The following is an 18,455-nucleotide window of genomic DNA, read 5'->3' on the forward strand; positions in this document are numbered from 1 at the left end:
ATTAGTTTAGATATTTAGTGACCGATTGCACTTGAGAGTACTGTTTTGGATGTGTGTTTTGTTATTAGATTTCGATAGTGAGGTTTTTCTTTCTCGTTTTGGTTCTCTACTTAGACAACATAGGCTCTGTTTAGAGTTCTCTTTTAGTTCCCTTTTGCCTCACCTCCTTTTGTTAAAACGATCTGAATTTTCATTTAATAAAATACCTTTTGTTAATCAACCTTACAATCTGGTTTTTATGTTACTTCTGTCATACCCTGAGATATGGTCGTAACAGTAAGAGAATTTTAAAATCAGTTCTAAAACTAACGGGTAACCAGTGCAGGGCTTTTAAAATAGGGGTTATATGTGCCCTCTGTCTGGTCTTTGTCAGTACTCGGCCTGCAGAGTTCTGTATTAATTGTAGACGGCCTGGTGTTTTTTTTTAGGAAGACCAGACAGAAGAGCATTACAGTAATCGAGTCTTAAAGTGATAAAAGCGTGAATTAGTTTTTCTGTGTCAGCCTTGTTGATGAATGGTCTGACTTTGGTGATATTTGTAAGGTGATAGAATGATGTTTTGGTTATGTTTTGTATATGAGCCTCAAAGTTGAGGTCACTCCCACTCACTTTTTGACCTGATGGCCCAGGGACTGAAAATACTGGGAGAAGTGTTCTCTCTTGTCTTTGAGCCAGAATATTATTACTTCTGTCTTTTCCTGATTAAGTTGTAGAAAGTTATTTCCCATCCAGACATTTATTCACCAGACATCCAGGCATTGTACTCAGTTCATTACACAGAAGAAACAGGAAACAGCCCAGTCGAGTCAAGTTTATAGTTAATGCTAAGAGTAACCAGCGTCACATGAGTTCTGTGGCTGTGGCTCACAGGCAGAATGGGTCGTCCACTAATCAGATGATCGGCAGTTCGATCCCCAGCTCCTGCGGTCTGCATGTCGAAGTGTCCTTGGGCAAGACACTGCTCCCGAAGGCTGTGCCATCGGTGTGTGAATGTGTATGAATGCTTAGATCTGCAAACTGATGACCTTGCATGGTAGCCAATGCCATCTGTGTGTGAATGAGATATGTAGTGTAGAGCGCTTTGAGTGGTCGGAAGACTAGAAAGGCACTATATAAGTACAGTCCATTTACTCTCACTTCAAATATTAATGTTTCTTTTGGCTTTTTTCTCTGCTCAGCATTAAATTATTGTTGGTCTGATAGCCCCGCCTCCTCCGTGGCCATCAGCCAATCATAATTTAGGATTCTTGGGTTGGCCCCACTTGAGTGACAGGTGGTGGTGGTGGTGCCCCTTGCCCTCCTTTCTGCAGGCATGCCCCCCTGTCGGACCGTTGGAGAGAGATTGAAAGAGACAATTTCAAGTCCGGATGTTTGCTCATCTGTCTCGTTTATTCGTTTGTTATGTAATTGTTTGTGTTAAGTGATATCACACGGGGCTAAATTGTTAAAGTGTCCGGCAGTGGACTTACTGGACACCGGTGCAGCTGGTGCTGCTGCTGCTGCTGCTTGTGGATCCTGGCTTGCGGTGGGGCTGATATCACACACAAGGACAAAATGATCTAGGTGTTAGCTCAGATAGTAAACAAAAAGTTTCCAGAGAGAAGAGACGAGACACGCACCTGTTTGGACAGTTTTACCATCACACATGTGTTGTTGACGATAGTTTTAACATGTCGACTCAGCACCAGCCGGCTTTCCCGATCCAACAACAGCAACCCAATCTGAACTCTGCTCCTTCTCTGCTCCCACAATGTTTTGTGAAACCCTTTCACAACCCTCTGCAAATCAAGAGGAATGTAATAACAGACGATTACAATGTAACAAATCAGGTGCTCGGGATGGGCATTAATGGCAGAGTGTTGGAAATATTCCACAAAGAGAGTGGAGAAAAGTTTGCACTAAAGGTAAACATGCTGTCATCTTATTTGCAGATTATTTTGTCATGGTTGATAAACGTATGGAAGAAAAAAAATGACAACTATACTGAGAGAAATGAGACTTTGTGTGCACAAATTGCACCAATTTTATATGATTTTGTTATAGATAAACTGTAAGCATGTTGGTTCAACCTTGCAGTGACAGATATTTGATACTGTTTTTGGACATGTTGGATGTTTTTGTTTGTGTCAGGCACTTGAACCGGTCATATCACCTCTGCAACCTTTGCACAGTCCAGCACATTATGCACACAGCAACACCAGATGTACCCCATGCATTCACAAAGTCTGTTGTCTGCATTGTTTTCTTACCTTGATATATTGCTTAAAGGAAGCACCCAACCGGTGGATTAAATTACTGTAATTAAGAGTGTCTTTGTAGTTGATTACACAAGACTTTAGCCTGAATATAATCTGCATGTGTTGTTTGGATTAACAAAACAGCATTGTGTGTTTGATGCACGTATCCAACTCTTTCATGAGTTCCTGCGGCTCTTCCTCTATTTTGCTTTCATCTCGATTTTCTCTAATAACAGAAGACATTTTGGTGATTTATGTGGCGTAGACTGGATAAAAATCTTGGCCCGCGTGCAGCGAGGTTGTTTGTCTTGTTACATTCTGAGAATTAGTCAAAGAAAATAAACAAACAAAAAAAATGCATCAAGCTGAGCTCAGTTGAAAGTTAACAGATGCTTCTCTCTTATCATTGTTTTAAGAAAATCTGCTGCCCATACACTGCTTCCCCTTCTCACAACAGTACATGTATGCTTTTAGGGATCGGTTTGAGCCAGCAGGGGAAGACAAATGATTATATTACTGCACCGCATTCCTCTGGGATCAATTAGTCACTCCTAAAGCATGTGTGATGCATATCCAACTATAGCATACCTGGTCTGATGGGTGCATCTGGAGTGACAGGCAGTGTTTAGAGTAAGATTTGAGCACTGCCAGAGTTCAAGAAATGGGTCACTGATGGTATCAGATGTGAGTTATAGATGTTTTTCTCATGGGAACCTGTAATTTCGTACACAACAGCCAGCTTTGTTAGGGTCTAATTTTCTGTCCCCGAGTTTGTAAATTATACATTGGCCAGTAGCTCTGGCCTCTGGCCACTGGCTTACCATGTTGAGATGTGTTTTGAAAGAGGAGTGTTGACTTTTCCTATCCAAATGTTGCCAACCAGAAAGAGAGAGGGGGACATGCCTGTGTCTAAAAGTAGCCTCATGCGAGAGGCCTGAGATGACTGAGAGATTATGACGTGTGGTGCAGCAGGACAAGTTGTCATGTGGCTAGCACACACTCAGCTTTTATTAGGCAGTGAAGGTGTTTTGAGATGGGTAAACAAAGTGGAAAAGCCTGGTTCTCCACTGATCTTGTTTTAAAAGTATGTGATTACTTAGATCTGTCTGCTTCAGGCTATTTTGCAGAGCCACATGTTTGTGTACACTTCAGTTCATTTTTCTACCAACAGTCTTAAGGTTCATGGTCTCAAAAGAGAAAAACACTTAAATTAGTGTGTTAGTTTGGTACAGTGTAGTTTTTATGAAACATTCTGTGTAAGACTTGACTGGACAGATGCAGAGCAGTGCCAATGCTCACAGGATATATATGCAGTACTCGAGTTGAGGGGGGATGGGGGGGGGATGCCATCCCCCCTGTGAAGAAAAATGGTCAAAATCATCCCTCTTCTAAAATGGTCATCCCTTCTTATGTCAGCGGTTTTCAAAGTGTGAGGCGCGCCTCCCTTGGGGGGCGCCAGAGGACTTCAGGGGAGGCGCGGCGGGGGAAAAAAAAAAAATATATCTTACAAAGATATGTGTCTCATCACTGTGCGATGAAAACTCGGCGAGCTAGCCCCCAAAGAGTAGCAACAAAAATCCACAAAACGACACAGTATGTCCAGCGCGAAGAAACGCTGCTAATGTCTCCTGCTATGTCTCTGCTTTAGTTTGAATCAGTCACGAAGCTCCTGGTTGTTACATAAAGACAAAGAGGCTTTGACAGTGAAGTGAGACCTCTTGGTGCGATATACTACCTTTGGGTTTACTTCATTCTGGATCGTCATTGGTGGGTCAAAGGTGAATGTGGGCGGTACTAATAGATTCTCCTGACTCTGATTGGTCGACAGGTGACAGGTGTCAATCATCCACACTCTGTGTTGTTTTAGCCTCAGCAGCACCGCTAGCTGCTACCTGCTGCTTCATATTCTTTAATACCGCTTGTTTCAAACATCGCGTCGTCTTAAAACTCGAAGTCTTCTTTCTTCCTCCTTAAATTGTGTTTTTTAAGTGAAGATGTTTTTTTTTAACAAAAATGTGTTTAAATGTATTTAAATATGTTTAAAAACACACAAAGATGTTAAAAACATACACAAAGTTGTGTTTAAAAAAATATTTGAGCACATTCACAAATAAAGATATTTAAAATGTTTTTACAAATATGTTTAAAAAAGATGTGAATGACATGATGTCCATAGTTAAGTGGTTATTGTTTCTTTCCGTTAAATAGTATTGTCTTGTGCAGGCCATGCAACTGAGAATGCAAGCTATGAATCAGATGGGATTTAGGATTTGCCATGTCTAGCAAGTCACCCTAAAATTGACTAGAATGCAGGAAATTGCATCTAAGAAATACAAAATTTCCTGGGGGAGGACCCCCAGATCCCCCTGCTGGAAAATAAGTTACATAAATGAAAAATTTCACCATCCCCCCTGGTTTCATTTTACAACTCGACTACTGTATATATGTATATGTATATATGTTATAGTATATGCCTTCCTAGTTTGATTCTTTGAACATTTAGTAAACCATCATTTTCCTTCCTCGTCAGATTGAAAATAAGCCACTGCACTGACATTTCTGAGGCCTTGTGGTGGGGGAACAGGGAACACTTAATAACACACTGTTATTATATATAATCTGGAGTTTGAAGACACATGGAGAAGAATGTAAAACTGACAACGTTGTGGTTGCTACAAATGTATGTAATTTGTTTTTCCTAGGAGTATCAACACGGTATTAACAATTCAGATTGTTCTACATACAAAAAATGTCAGTATACATTGTACATGTGTGTATTAAATGAATGAGTCTAAGCTTTAACAAAAATAGGACATTGAATGTATAAGACATTTGTTTAGCTCCACCATGTAGCATTAATAACAATGTCACAGAATCTATGCACAAAAACAGGCAAACTAATAAACCACATAATCCAGTGAGGTGGTAATTATTGGGACACAGTTGGTTTATGAATAGGGAAGCAAGTTAATAAACATTACTTTCCTAATTTAGTCTATAAAATATCAGAAAATTGTTATATAACTGTTAGAATTTTGGAAAGATCAAGATGATGTCTTATTATATTCAACAAGCAGCCAAACACCCAGAGAAAAGGATAAAATCCTCACATTTGAGAAACTAGAGCCTGCGTTTGGCAAAGATTACAATCCGAATAGCTTCAGCTTAATTCTCTATCATTTAACTGATCAGTTGATAAAATAAGCAGCTCTATTTGCAAGTAAGGCAAAGCATTAATTCTGTAAAATACACCTTTACTGGTTGTCCTAAGCCCAGTAGCTCAAACAAGAACCTATCAAACCTAGATCAGGTTTAGATGACTGCATTTGAAACTAAGATCTCGTCCTGCTCTCTGATTTGTTCATTCTTCTGCTGTTCGTGTTTCAGATGCTGCAGGATTGTCCAGAAGCCAGACGGGAGGTGGAGCTTCATTGGAGGGTGTCACCTTGTTCCCACATTGTACCCATCATAGATGTTTATGAAAATCTATACCAGGGCAGGAAGTGTCTTCTCATCGTGATGGAGTGGTGTGTTCTTCAGCAGGCATCCAGATGCACACACACAGCCACACAACACACACAATTAAAGCTAATGCTGTAACTGTGATCTTTAAAAGTGATCACATATGTTGACAATAGTGGATTTCCTGCCCTGGAGCCTGGATATATTTGAATGGCTCATGGAAGTTGTGGCTTGCATTAGTTCCTCTGCATACTGATGGAGCCAGCTTTCTTTAATGCACACCAACTGAGGTGAGTAGTTTCCAGAACACTTCAGGGCAGAAAGCAATGAAAAGCAGGCAAAGGCTGCTTTGTCTAGCGCATAATAAGATGGGCGCCTACCTGATGACTACAACCACGTCATACATTACAAAAGAAACAAAAAATGTCTCAAATCTGAATATGTTATAGACATGACTAATGATGGTATATAATGTTTAATGGTTGCTGTTTGTTGGCATTTAAGGAATATTATGGTCACATTGGTGCAGTGGTCAGCACTGTGTCTTTCTGTGAGATTTTGGCTGGTACTGGAACCTTGCTATGTGGAGTTTACGTGTTCTCCATGTCTGCATAGGTTCTCTCCCGCAGTTCAAAGACATGCAGATCAATTGGTGACTCTAGGTGTGAACGTGTGCTTTGGGTTTGTCAGCTCTATAATGAACTGGTGACCTCTCTCCCAGCATTAGCTGGGATCGTCTCCAGCACACCACAACCCCGATGAGGATAAGTGCTATGCAAAATGGAACAGAGCCATACCAAGTGGAAAAAGATATTAAAATGGCAGAAAATTTGCAGAATCCTTAGTAAATCACGTAGTAACACTCAAAGTTAAAGTCATAGTATAATTATACAGTGTTTGAAGTCTAATTATACCTCTAATAAGAAATATATGAACCTTAGAAATATGTAGCACTTGAGCAGCCTTAAGCTTCTGCTGCAGTAAAAGAATGGCCATGTCCTGATGCCTTTACACACTCAGTATACTGTACTCTTGTAATTTTGCTGTTTTTGCTTTCAGCATGGATGGAGGTGAATTATTCAGTCATATCCAAGACAGAGGGAATCATGCTTTTACAGAAAGAGGTAAAAGGATTATTATTTCTTATAGTCCTTAAGTCTTGCTTCTGCTCACCTATGCTTACTAGCAAATTTGGTTTAAATACTACAGTTTTGAAAAACAGATTAACAAACCTACATTGTCTGCAATATTTAAAACTGGTCTGTGGACGAAAATGGCATTTTGTAGTTGCATTTCTTTGTTTTGTTTTTTTTTAACGATCATGGTCAATGCTTACTGTACTTACAGAAACATTTTTCCTGTGACTGCTTCATAATAAAATTGTCTCACCAATTTAATACTGATTATGAAGAAGCAGCAGCAGCAGCAGGAATTGTTTCATTTGCATTAGAAGAAACCTAACAGAGATCAGATACAACTGTAGAAGAGTGAACAGTTCTGAGTGACATAAATTTACCAGACCTCAAATAGTTAATCGATTAATGGATCGTCAGGAAATTCGGCACCTCCTAAAGAATACAAGTAGATTTAATGGCTATTCCAGAAAAAACCTGGCAAAATATATGAATAATCATACAAAATCTAAAGGATTGTAACTTTAACAATCTCAAAATGTGCTGTTATATTTTACTCTGTATCTTTCTGTTTAAACTCTTTTATGTCCATTTCATTTCTCTTCACTTCTTTTTTTACCCAGAGGCCTCTGACATCATGAAAAGTATTGGAGAAGCAACACATTTCTTGCATACCATCAACATTGCTCACAGAGACATCAAGGTAATGCCTCACTGTGTATACTTCAGACAAAATTTAGAACGGAAAGCAAAACCTGCAACAGTTAACTGTTTTTATGGAAGGCAACGTGAGTTCATATTTTTGACAAAGAGCAATGAGTCATAATAAAAAAGATGCTTTTATGCATCCTGTGCTTGTCAAAAGACCCCATATTTATTGCCAAGTTAGCACAATCGTGAAACTGAAGATACACTCGTGCTCATAAATCAACATGCTTCTGGCAGAATTTGTAAAACACTGGACCTTTTTTGGAAAATATGGCAATTTTCATTTCAATTTTTTATGAAGGATAGTAATCAGATGAAGCCATCTGTTATCCCATAACTGTGTGTGCCCTTTTAAATCATAATTATTACTGAAATCACCCAATCAAAAGTTTAGATACCCTTGAACACTTGGCCTGATAATATGCACACAAGTTGACACACAGGTTTAAATGGCTCAAAAAGACAAGTTTCCACATCTGTGTCTTGTTGGATTTTAAGTAGTGTCTAAATAGTCAAAGTTTCTTGGCTCTTGAGGGACCCCTGCACATTTCAAGGCTGCACTGACCTCTCTGGATACTAAAGCCGCAGAGAAAACAATAGAACTGTCAAAACCTGCAAGAAAAGGTAGATGAACTTTATAAATCATGAAAAGGATATAAAAAGATTTGACAATGCCAATCAGTGGGAGTTCTGTTGATACCAAGACACACTCGGGTACAACAAGGATTTAAACCACAACTGCCAGAAAAATCTGTGGGGATGTGAAGCAGCTTCAGTTAAAATCCAGGCTTCTCTGTAAATAGTAGTGTGACCAAGGTGAACAATAAAAAGGGCCATTTAACAAAAAAGGGCTGCATGTTCAAGTTGCCAAAAAGAAAAGCTGTTCCCATCGCAACACCACAAAACAGGCCGTTTCCAATATGCTGAACAGCACCTTCAAAAGCCTCAAAACGTCTGGAGCAAAGAAATTGGGGTTATGAGTTAAATGTGGAGAGAAGACCTTACCAAGACTTATGACAAAAAGTAAACCAAAAAATTAAAATTGATAAAAAATTTAAAAAGCATAAAATATTATGTGCAAATATTGGAGGACATTTTGAATATCAGCCCGAAAGCTCTCCAACATGGCAGTGATCTAAAACACAAGGCCAAGCCAACTCGTTAGTGGCTACAGTGGAAAAAGTGAAGGTTCTCGAGTGGCCTTCACACTCTCCTGACTTTAATCGCATTGAGCCACTTTGGGGAGAACATGCAATTGATGTGAGACAACCTAAGAATTTATTGGACCTGGAGGCCTTTTGCCAAGATGAATGGGCAGCTTTATCACCTGAGAAACTTAACATGCCTCATCCACAGCAATCACAAAAAACTGCAAGCCGTCATTGATGCTAAACAGGGCAACACACAGTATTAAGAACTAAGAGTATCTAATCTTTTGTCTTTTGTACTATTCAGTATTTTTGCTGTGTTTTGCTTAATGATTATCCTATTCTGTGATGCCTTATTATTTTAATTGAGCCAGGGTATGCAAACTTAATTTGACTTTTTGTCATAATAGAGTAAGCAAACAATGAATGGCTGCTGAGGTGGAACACTTTAATTGTAGTGTAAATGGATTACATTGATAGACGAGTGGAGTCACCGGATGAGATATTAATGATTATTAAAATGCCATACTGGCGTTGAGCCAATGAATGAACTTGTAAATGGTCAGACATTTATAAACATTTACTATTTCTTTTATATATATATTTTTATAGTTCTTATCTAAAGTCTCTTGATTACTGATCTCTTTCAGCCAGAAAACCTGCTGTACACCTCTAAAAGGCCAGATGCTCTCCTCAAGCTGACGGATTTTGGGTTTGCCAAAGAAATCACCACATTAAACTCTTTAGCAACACCGTGTTTCACCCCATACTATGTTGGTAAGACCTCAGAGCATGTTCATTATATCAGGTTGAAGATAGAGGGTTTGTTCATGCAGACATGACATGACATGGTTGGCTTTAATGGTTGCCATATTCATTTGTGTGTTACCGTAAAATTATTAGACCCTCTGATGTCAGTGAGAGCCTTATATAAGCAGGGTATTTCCAGCTATGCATATCATTTTTCAGTTTATTACTTGTTGAGTGTTGAATGTTTGAATAATCACATTTTCACAAAGTGCTTTATGAAACTTAACTTGCTTTTCCCTGAGGGGATTACATAAAATCCCCAGGCAGTCTGCCTCCTATGGAAAGTAACTACTGTATATTGATGTGGGTTATGAGGTTTCATCCTGTGAACAGCTGGAAAACACTATATACACTGCTTTAATGACCTGTTTTTTGTCTTTTTTCGCAGTCATCTGACTTTTATGTAGATTTTTAAAAGGCATGAAATGTGAAACAGCAGCGTTTTCTCCAATCCAATTTAAATCATTTCTCTTGACACTGCGGCAGCTCCAGAAGTTCTTGGTCCAGAGAAGTATGACAGGTCCTGTGACATGTGGTCTCTGGGTGTCATTATGTATATCCTGTAAGTCAATCAGGGAGATAATTTTACTGTTTTCATCTTGCAATAATGCATGGTTTGCCTGTCCAAATTATTGTTGCTTCTAATTACATGATACCTCTTGTCATCAATCATTCTGTTCTGTCTGACACACAGACTTTGTGGATATCCTCCCTTTTTCTCACATCATGGTTTGGCAATTTCCCCGGGAATGAAAAGAAGGATCCTCAACGGACAATATGAGTTCCCCAACCCGGAGTGGTCCGACGTGTCTGAGGAAGGTGAGATGTGTCAGAAAATGTCATGTAATTGCTCTCTCTCTCTTTATGTTTTACATTTTATGCATGTGCATCCATTTTAAATAAGTCTAATATGTTTCTCCTGGGAAGACACACCACACACATTTCTTGTCAATTACTAGTAATCCATAAATACTATGAACAGAAAACATCCCTTCTTTTCAGTAACTGCAGTAATTGTTTTATTCTGTGGCTTCAATTCAAAAGCACCACAGCAAAACAATAACAGTCCTAAGTGCCACTCTTATTTATGCATTATTATGCAAGGTAAATGTTGACACAGGAATTGAGATTTATGATATTTGGAAGCAAAAACTGTCCTACATAATTGAAGCAATTGCAATCAACTATCAAAGATATGTCTTGTTAGTGTAGGACACATATGAAAATCAGATGATGATGATGATGATGATGATGATAATGATGATTTCATGTTTCAGCCAAACAGCTGATCTGCCACTTATTAAAAACTGAGCCCACCCAGAGAATGAGCATCACCGAGTTCATAAATCACCCCTGGATTAATGTAAGCAGCTGCCTGTAGTCTTGAATCAGTTTCAACAACGGCTGGTTTTGAAAGATGTGTTTGTGCGAAATGAATAACACTTCCACACTTTTATGTTCTCTTGCCACTGCAGCAGTCAGTCGAGGTCCCACAAACGCCTCTTCACACCAGCCGCGTGCTGCACGAGGAGCAAGATGTCTGGGAGAAGGTTAAAGTAAGTGTCGGTGCTGTTGTGTCAATAAGTAGCAACTTATTTAGACAAAAAAAAAAAAAAAAAAAAAGTTATAGTAAATGTTTTAATGCTTTAAGTTAATATTTTCTACATTATGCATACCTGACTCTGTCATTGAACAATGAAATCTTTATAATTTTAACCTAAAACTGAATATACATATTCTTATATATTGTATTTTTAGCTTGGTTCTGTCTGACCAAAGTTATATTTGTAATTATTAGGAGGAAATGACAAATGCCCTGCAAACGATGAGAGTGGACTATGATCAAATTAAAATCAAAACTATTGAAGACTCAACTAATCCTCTACTCTTGAAGAGAAGAAAGAAAACCAAAAAAATATCATCAGCCACACAACCTCCGTGCTAGTGACGTGAACGCTTTTAAAGAGGTATTCTTAGTGGTATGTATCTGTTTACCTCAAATTATTTTATTTTAAAACATGAAATGCACCGAGGCATTTTGGGAAATGTGCTTTAACTGAGCTATATGTAAGAATTGGCCACAATTAATTAAGGGGCAGCATATTACAAGTCAAGTGCACCTGTAAGCAACAAGGAAATGCACACAGGCTCTCCCATAGGTCTTTTCCAGCTAATGTAGAAAGCATATTAACACTGTCAGTAACGTCATACAATTGGCTATATTCATAAGCTCTTGCTAAGCCAATGTTAGCATCAACGTCAGCAATCTAGAAGAAACGCTGTGAGTTCAGCACCAAACTTCATCCCGTTACTCGTCAACGGCTGCCTCTAGCGGTGGAAAACAATGTCAGAGTTAACTCTTGTTTCGCTTCAATTTCTAACACTTCTGCTAAACGTGGGTTCTTGTCCTCAGGGCAGCGCTACTCTTCATTCTCTCTTGTTAGTCTGAGGGCAGACTGGATGTTACAGTAACTGTGAAAGTGGTGATACAAGAGAGAATGGCCCGGGCCTAGCTGGTTAGCATGCTAACTTGAATAGATATCTACATCGATGTCTTTGACGTCAAAACTGTTATTTCTTCACATTCTGTCGATAATTTTAGTAGAATTCTTACTTCTAGCTCCTTTAAGGACTTTTGAACTATTTTTTGGCATTGCAAAGTGAATGTGCACTAAGCTTATTTATAAATCTACTGTATGTGTTGTATAACGGGACAGTTTTTATTATTCTGTACATACTCAGTGAGTCATTCGAGTGAGCTTTGTTAGTGTTGGCTACAGCAGTAGTCTCTTTAGTTTTTATTTTTTGAAAACTATTTAGACAGACTTTTTTGCCTTGAGGGTGTTGTTGAGAAAGTTTGCCAGCATTGTTCATATTTGTTTATTGAATGACCAGTACCAGAAACCAAATTTTTTGTTATGTATGCTGACGTGATGCCAGAAATATTTACTTTTACCACAAACTAGATGTTTTCTTGCAAGACTGTGGTAGTGCGGTATCTAAAAAATCTAGATACACTTGCTATGCTTATGAAACAGATGATGAAACTGTGTTGACTCTGTAGCATCCATTTTGTCCAAAGCAATATAAAGTAGTGCATGAAGTTTGTGTGAACAACATGGGAAAAAATATGAATGCAGTAAACTTTTAGTCGAGATGTACGGTGGAAAATGTTATTACACCTCTATTATCCTGTCTGTCTTTTACTCTGAATTAAATCTCTTGGGTTCTTCTCTGTGGTTTGCCATTTTGTTCGATTCTGTTCACCATGAGCATGAATCAAATGTCCGGCAGCTCAACTGTTTCTTACAAATAAAACATGTTTTGGTGGCATGTATCACAGATCACATTTACTTTTAATTAGTGTGCCAATCCCTTTTAATGTCCGTAACATTATACATTTTTGCAACCATGTGTGTATATTTTAAGTTACAAAATTAAAAAAGATTTTTCAGTCCTTAATCGATGTTGGGTCTTTCCAACAGTCCTCAAAGTGATACTTGAGAATTACAGGGCAATGTGCAACTTTGTAATGCAGAAAATCCACCGTAGTTTCTCCTACATGCTTGGAAGGTGAGGGTGAGGCAGGAGGGTATTCAGTTTGTTGCTGTCTGCAGCTTGACAGTGCTACTCACTGGACCTTTAAGCGCCAGTATTGCATGTTAAAATCACCACTCTCTGATCTACTCATTTCCAAAGAATTTTCAAGCAGAAGATACACAGATGTGTTTTAAATTAGCATATTTCTTCTGTAGTGTCTAGTGAAATCAACTTTAAAATCTGGTACCGCTGATATCAGCAGAATTAATCCAGACTTAACGTTTTTTCTGTCATGTTATTTGGACTGTATACCTCAGATAAGCTTTCATGCTGTAGTTGCATCCTTGAGCAAATGACGCCAACACAGAATGTTTTGGATTAAACACGATGGTCTAAATTACTAGATAATATTTTCAGATGTTGCATCCTGTTTTAAATCCAACTTTCTTCTGGCATATTCAGAGACGATCACACAAAAAACAAATCTCAGAAAATATTAATGTCTATTATATAAAGGGGATTACAGGAAGATTGGGACATTGTTTGATCGTAACTGAATAATAAATCCTAAAGTTTTCAAGTTTTCTTAGAATCTTTTTAATTTCCCTCATCAGTAACTGCTACTTTGGATACATTTGTGGAAAAATTTCCACTTTTAATTAATGTTGACAGCATGGTTTTAACAAAATAAAAAGCACTGATTATTTTACATAGAATAATATATCATCACAAGTATATACTTTTACATCTTTGGTGACTAAAAAGTTGTGTTGTCACTAAAAATCTGCCAATTTCTTTGCGCTGAAGAGTTCCATCTGCTTATCTTCCAGTTCTCTTTCCTCTCAAATGGGATCTAATTGTTTTGTGATTAAAGTGTTATTTACTGAACATCTTCCATTTTCAAATTAGCCTGTCTTTTACTTCATCAAAGAGACTGGGGAAGCAGATTTTGGTAAAAAACGTAACCCCTGAAACTCTGTCTCCAATTTTCCTACTTCAGTGGAAGACAGTAATGGCAAGGCCCATTCTGAAGACAATCTGCAAGTTAATAATGGTGGTCTGATGTCTGCAGGCGTCAGCACAAAAACACATGGTAACTTTCTCCAGTGTGAACACTGTAATTTACAAAAAGATCGAGTACCTGAGGTAGGCAGGAACAGAGAAACATTTTTTTAAGGAGGATGATTGTGGACAAATAACAGGTTTGTCATACTTTGTTCATGTTGAAACATACATTCTATAATGGATACGAGCATGCTGCAACTTAAACTTTAATGCAGATGTTTTGTTCTGCCTAAAAAGAAACACATGCCCAGTTACAGCATGTCGTCTGCTTCATTACATTTTCTATTACTAACCCCCCACACTCTTTATAACCCCCATTCCACAACAATAAACATCAAGCCAGATGTTGATTGGCTGTGCTAATGATAAGGCATGACACAGTAAAGGAAAACAAGGTTGTTAAAAAGCAGATGTCTGTACCGGTTCACAGATGGCATTCATATTGACATGGCTTGAGGTGATATGTTACAATGTAGGTTCTGCATGCAAGTAGAAAAAAAATATGCTCTAATGAGTATGGGTGGCTGGGTCTGCAGCTGCAGCCAGAGAGAGAGGGGGGGCTATTTACTCTATACAAACAACATAGTCTACTCATTCTGAGAAAGACACAGGGGACGAGAGCGAGAGAGGAGGCATCGTCTCTGATCAATCAACTGGTAGGTATGCTGTTCCTTCCATACATGTGGAGCAAAGAGAATTATAAATTACTGATCCAGCTTAATTCAGTGTTAGTTGTGAAACATTTTATATTATCAGCGTTATATGGATGGGATTGTGTTATTAGATCATATCTAATATTTGATTCATATCAGCTTTAAATGACATCTTGTTCTTTTTGGCTTTTCTATCAGTGAACATGCGGACAGTGGTTCTCCTCCTCATAGTGGGACTAGTGCATTTGAGCATTGCCCAGCATTACAGTCCGTTCCAGTGGCTGTCCCATCTGCGAGGGCGACGGCGGCATGCTGGCTGGCAGGTTGAGGATGTGGACTGCCCACTGGAGTGTGACTGCCCTTCAACCTACCCCACGGCTATGTACTGTCACAGCCGCAACCTTCAGCATGTTCCCTACGTCCCCTCACATATTAAGTACGTCTACCTGCAGCGTAACCAGATCACAGGCATTCAGGATGGGGTGTTTGACAACGCTACCAACTTGGTCTGGGTTGTGCTGTTTCACAACCAGCTCAACTCAGACAAGATCGGCAAGAACGTATTCAGCAAGCTCAAGCACCTGGACCGGCTTTTATTGGATCACAATGAGCTCACACGTATGCCTCCCAACTTGCCAAAGTCTATAACGGACCTTCGACTTGGCCACAATAAGATCTCAAAAATACCCTCCAACTCGCTGGAGGGTATGGTAGACCTCACCACCCTTCACCTCTACGCAAATGTCATAGAGGATGTTGGAGGTGTGTTCAAGGGACTGAAGTCTCTGACCATGCTGGATATAAGGAAAAACAAGCTGAGGAAAATCCCTGACAACCTCCCTGAGACGCTGCAGCAGCTCTACTTGGAGTATAATGATATAGAAAGCGTGCCGACGGGCTTTCTCACCATGTATCCCAAACTGCAGTTTGTTCGGTTGGCGCATAACAAGCTGACAGATAAAGGACTTCCCTCCAATGTCTTCAATAGCAGCACGCTGGTTGAGCTCGATCTTTCTTTCAATAAACTGGAGAGAATCCCTGTTGTCAGTAGGAACCTGGAGAACCTTTATTTACACGCCAATAAGATCAAAGGTATGGACACTTCTTAAGACTTTTGGCACGATGACGTAATATGAAAGTAAATCCTACAGATTTTAAAGACCCTCAGGAAATTTAAAATTGATATACACTAAGAACTTTGCTTGCTTTTTCGTTCCATTTCCCTATAAATGAGTAGCTATATAACTCGTACGTAAATGGTTTGGTTGGTGCAGCGGGGAACACTCTCTGCTGACTAATGACACCTAAATGTCACAGATCTTTAATGGCACACATGTGGGTGGAAAATTTAAGCTTTTGACCCTCCCAACATGACCTGATGGATTCAGTAAATTAGGTTGCAGAATAAATTATAAATATTAATATATAATAATAATAATAAAACTAGTGTTTGATTTAAAAAGAGCTGATTTAATTTACCTTTAAAGACGTTCAAACGTTAGTGAGCTCAACATGCCCTCCCCCCAGTAATTTAATGCACTCCAGTGTTTGATTTTAAACGAATGGTCAGATATGCTCCCGGCCACCCATATTATGTCCAAATTATTGCATTTAGAAATTCAACATCCTCCAGCCTCAAACCATATTCAATATTTAAACTTCCATGTTGCTTCAACGTAGTCTCCATTTCTTAAAGTTGGATTTGTTGCACTTTTGGCCACACCGAACAGTGACGTAGTACTGCACATGACTTTCTGGTTGGACACTGATCATGTAGCATCATTTTCAACCGCTAAATGACCTCAAAAGCAGGATTCTCAAACTGTGTGTATCAGCCTTTGATATGAAGTAGTAAGGTTTTCCATAAACACTTTCTTCTGTGGTAGCTCACACACAATACAAACTTAATACAGACAATAAAATAAACCCAATAAAAAGCTTAAAATTTAATTCAAACACCAAAAACAATGTTGACTGAGTGTAATAAAACAAGGGGAGACCATTTTGAAATATTTTTACTCACTGGCTTTTCGAGTAGCTCTAACATCGAGAATCAACTCAGGATAAGAATTATACAGCGATAACCAGCGTCCTTCACATTTCTTTTCTTCTGTGTCTTTCAGAGTTTTCCCTGAGCAGTTTCTGCACCGCAGTTGACATGACAAACTTCTCCAAGCTGCGAATGCTGCGTTTGGATGCCAATGAGATCAGCGCCAAAGACATTCCTGCTGAAGCTGCCTACTGTTTGCGGCATATTGCCTTCATTGATGTGTAGCACTTCCTGATATTTCCTGCTGAGTTGTCTCGGCTCATCCAGGGTCTGTAACATCCGAGATGTTCAGTCCCCTCTATAAAAACTGTTTTCTGAGATAACGTGTTGTTAAACCTTTATAAAAGCAAATTATTAAAAAGTTCCACTATTAGTCAACAGGAAATTCCACAGCTGCATAATCACTTAATGAGATCACGGGCATATGGATGACAGAGAGGAACAACAAAAGGCCAGATGACTGACATATTTTCAACAAACTAATTTGATTATCAGTTTCAGTATTCTGCCAAAAATAAAACTATTTGGTTAAAATAGGTTGTAGCTGATATTAAAAAGTTCTTCTTCTCACATGTCTGGCAAAGTATACATTTAAAAAACTGACAATCATCAGTATTACACTCAGTTTGGATCTTTGCCTCCACCATGTGGCACAAGGTGATAAAACAGCAAGTTCAGCTGAAATGACTCTTTATTATTATTATTATTATTATCTGGCAACACTCACTTTATCAGGTACACGTGAAAAGAGATCCAATATAAATCAAATAATACAAAGATCATCTTTATTTTTGATTGACACAATCAGAGAGGTATTAATGGAACTTTATGTTTATGATTGAGTCTGTAGTTTACAAAGGTGTTCACGCTCCCTTAATAATAAACATAAAGTAGAATTATTAAATTTCTGACAGTGTCAACAAAAGCTGAAAAACTGCAAGTATGATTCATGGCAGAGTTGTTGTACAAGTGTAAATAAAGTGGCCCGTAAGGCAGCAATAAATTTGCAGTTTGATTGTGCTCGCTAACATAGCTTATTCAGTACTTTTACTTTACTTTTCTATCAAGCTTTCAGTATTTAAACTTGTTTTTATCAGGTTTTTGTGATTAGAACGGATAAAAAAATTTTTTTAAACGTATTCCTAATCAAATGTGCCTCTGAATTATTATATATCATGTGTCAAGACTGTTATAACTGTATCTAATTACTGTTACCTAATTTTTAGTTGTTTAGTAACAAGTAACTTTTTAAGACTTTTTGGGGCATAATTTCTCATATCTGACACACAGACAGAAAGTCAGCAAGCTAATGTCAGGAACAGTTTATATCGACTTGGAAAGCCATGAAACGTACATTATTATATCATGTGAATCTTTTATCTACAACTTTGTGCCTTTTATTATATCTGAGCAATAAATATTTGTTTCCAGACTTATTTGCCCCCGACTGTCGACAGTGACATATTTTTAACAACATGTTCTGCTTCCTCTAATTTGAAGGTAAAAGCGTTGAGAGGTCGGGAGAGAGAAAAGGGGGCAGCAGCTCTTACAACTGGTCTTAGGCAGTTCCTACATATTTATTATTGAAGACAACTTGCCTTTTCATCTTCCACAGCTGCCTTTAATCCTCTGCAGAAAGGCACAAAATT

At 38.5% G+C, this 18,455-nt stretch overlaps 2 protein-coding genes across 4 annotated transcripts; both read left to right on the forward strand.

The window, feature by feature from the left end:
* The first annotated feature begins 1,314 nt into the window (after positions 1-1,314).
* On the forward strand, positions 1,315-12,735 carry mapkapk2b (MAPK activated protein kinase 2b). Its single transcript, XM_010742099.3, has 10 exons — positions 1,315-1,904; positions 5,625-5,764; positions 6,759-6,823; positions 7,456-7,535; positions 9,339-9,465; positions 9,985-10,060; positions 10,193-10,317; positions 10,776-10,861; positions 10,974-11,054; positions 11,297-12,735. Exons 1-10 carry the CDS (start codon positions 1,671-1,673, stop codon positions 11,441-11,443), a joined length of 1,161 nt encoding a protein of 386 aa, XP_010740401.1. The 5' UTR covers positions 1,315-1,670; the 3' UTR covers positions 11,444-12,735.
* Positions 12,736-13,808: 1,073 nt separating this feature from the next.
* fmodb (fibromodulin b) lies at positions 13,809-18,366 on the forward strand. 3 transcript variants are annotated; one of them, XM_019267802.2, is made up of 3 exons: positions 13,809-14,131; positions 14,955-15,848; positions 16,880-18,366. In XM_019267802.2, exons 1-3 carry the CDS (start codon positions 14,101-14,103, stop codon positions 17,029-17,031), a joined length of 1,077 nt encoding a protein of 358 aa, XP_019123347.1. In that variant the 5' UTR covers positions 13,809-14,100; the 3' UTR covers positions 17,032-18,366. The 3 variants fall into 3 exon arrangements, with proteins under 3 accessions (XP_019123347.1, XP_010740400.1, XP_027144055.1); XM_010742098.3 differs by lacking the exon at positions 13,809-14,131 and adding an exon at positions 14,196-14,759; XM_027288254.1 differs by lacking the exon at positions 13,809-14,131 and adding an exon at positions 14,603-14,763.
* The last annotated feature ends 89 nt before the right edge of the window (positions 18,367-18,455 follow it).

This window comes from Larimichthys crocea, chromosome XV (genome assembly GCF_000972845.2).
Source record: "Larimichthys crocea isolate SSNF chromosome XV, L_crocea_2.0, whole genome shotgun sequence".
NCBI lineage: Eukaryota > Metazoa > Chordata > Actinopteri > Sciaenidae > Larimichthys > Larimichthys crocea.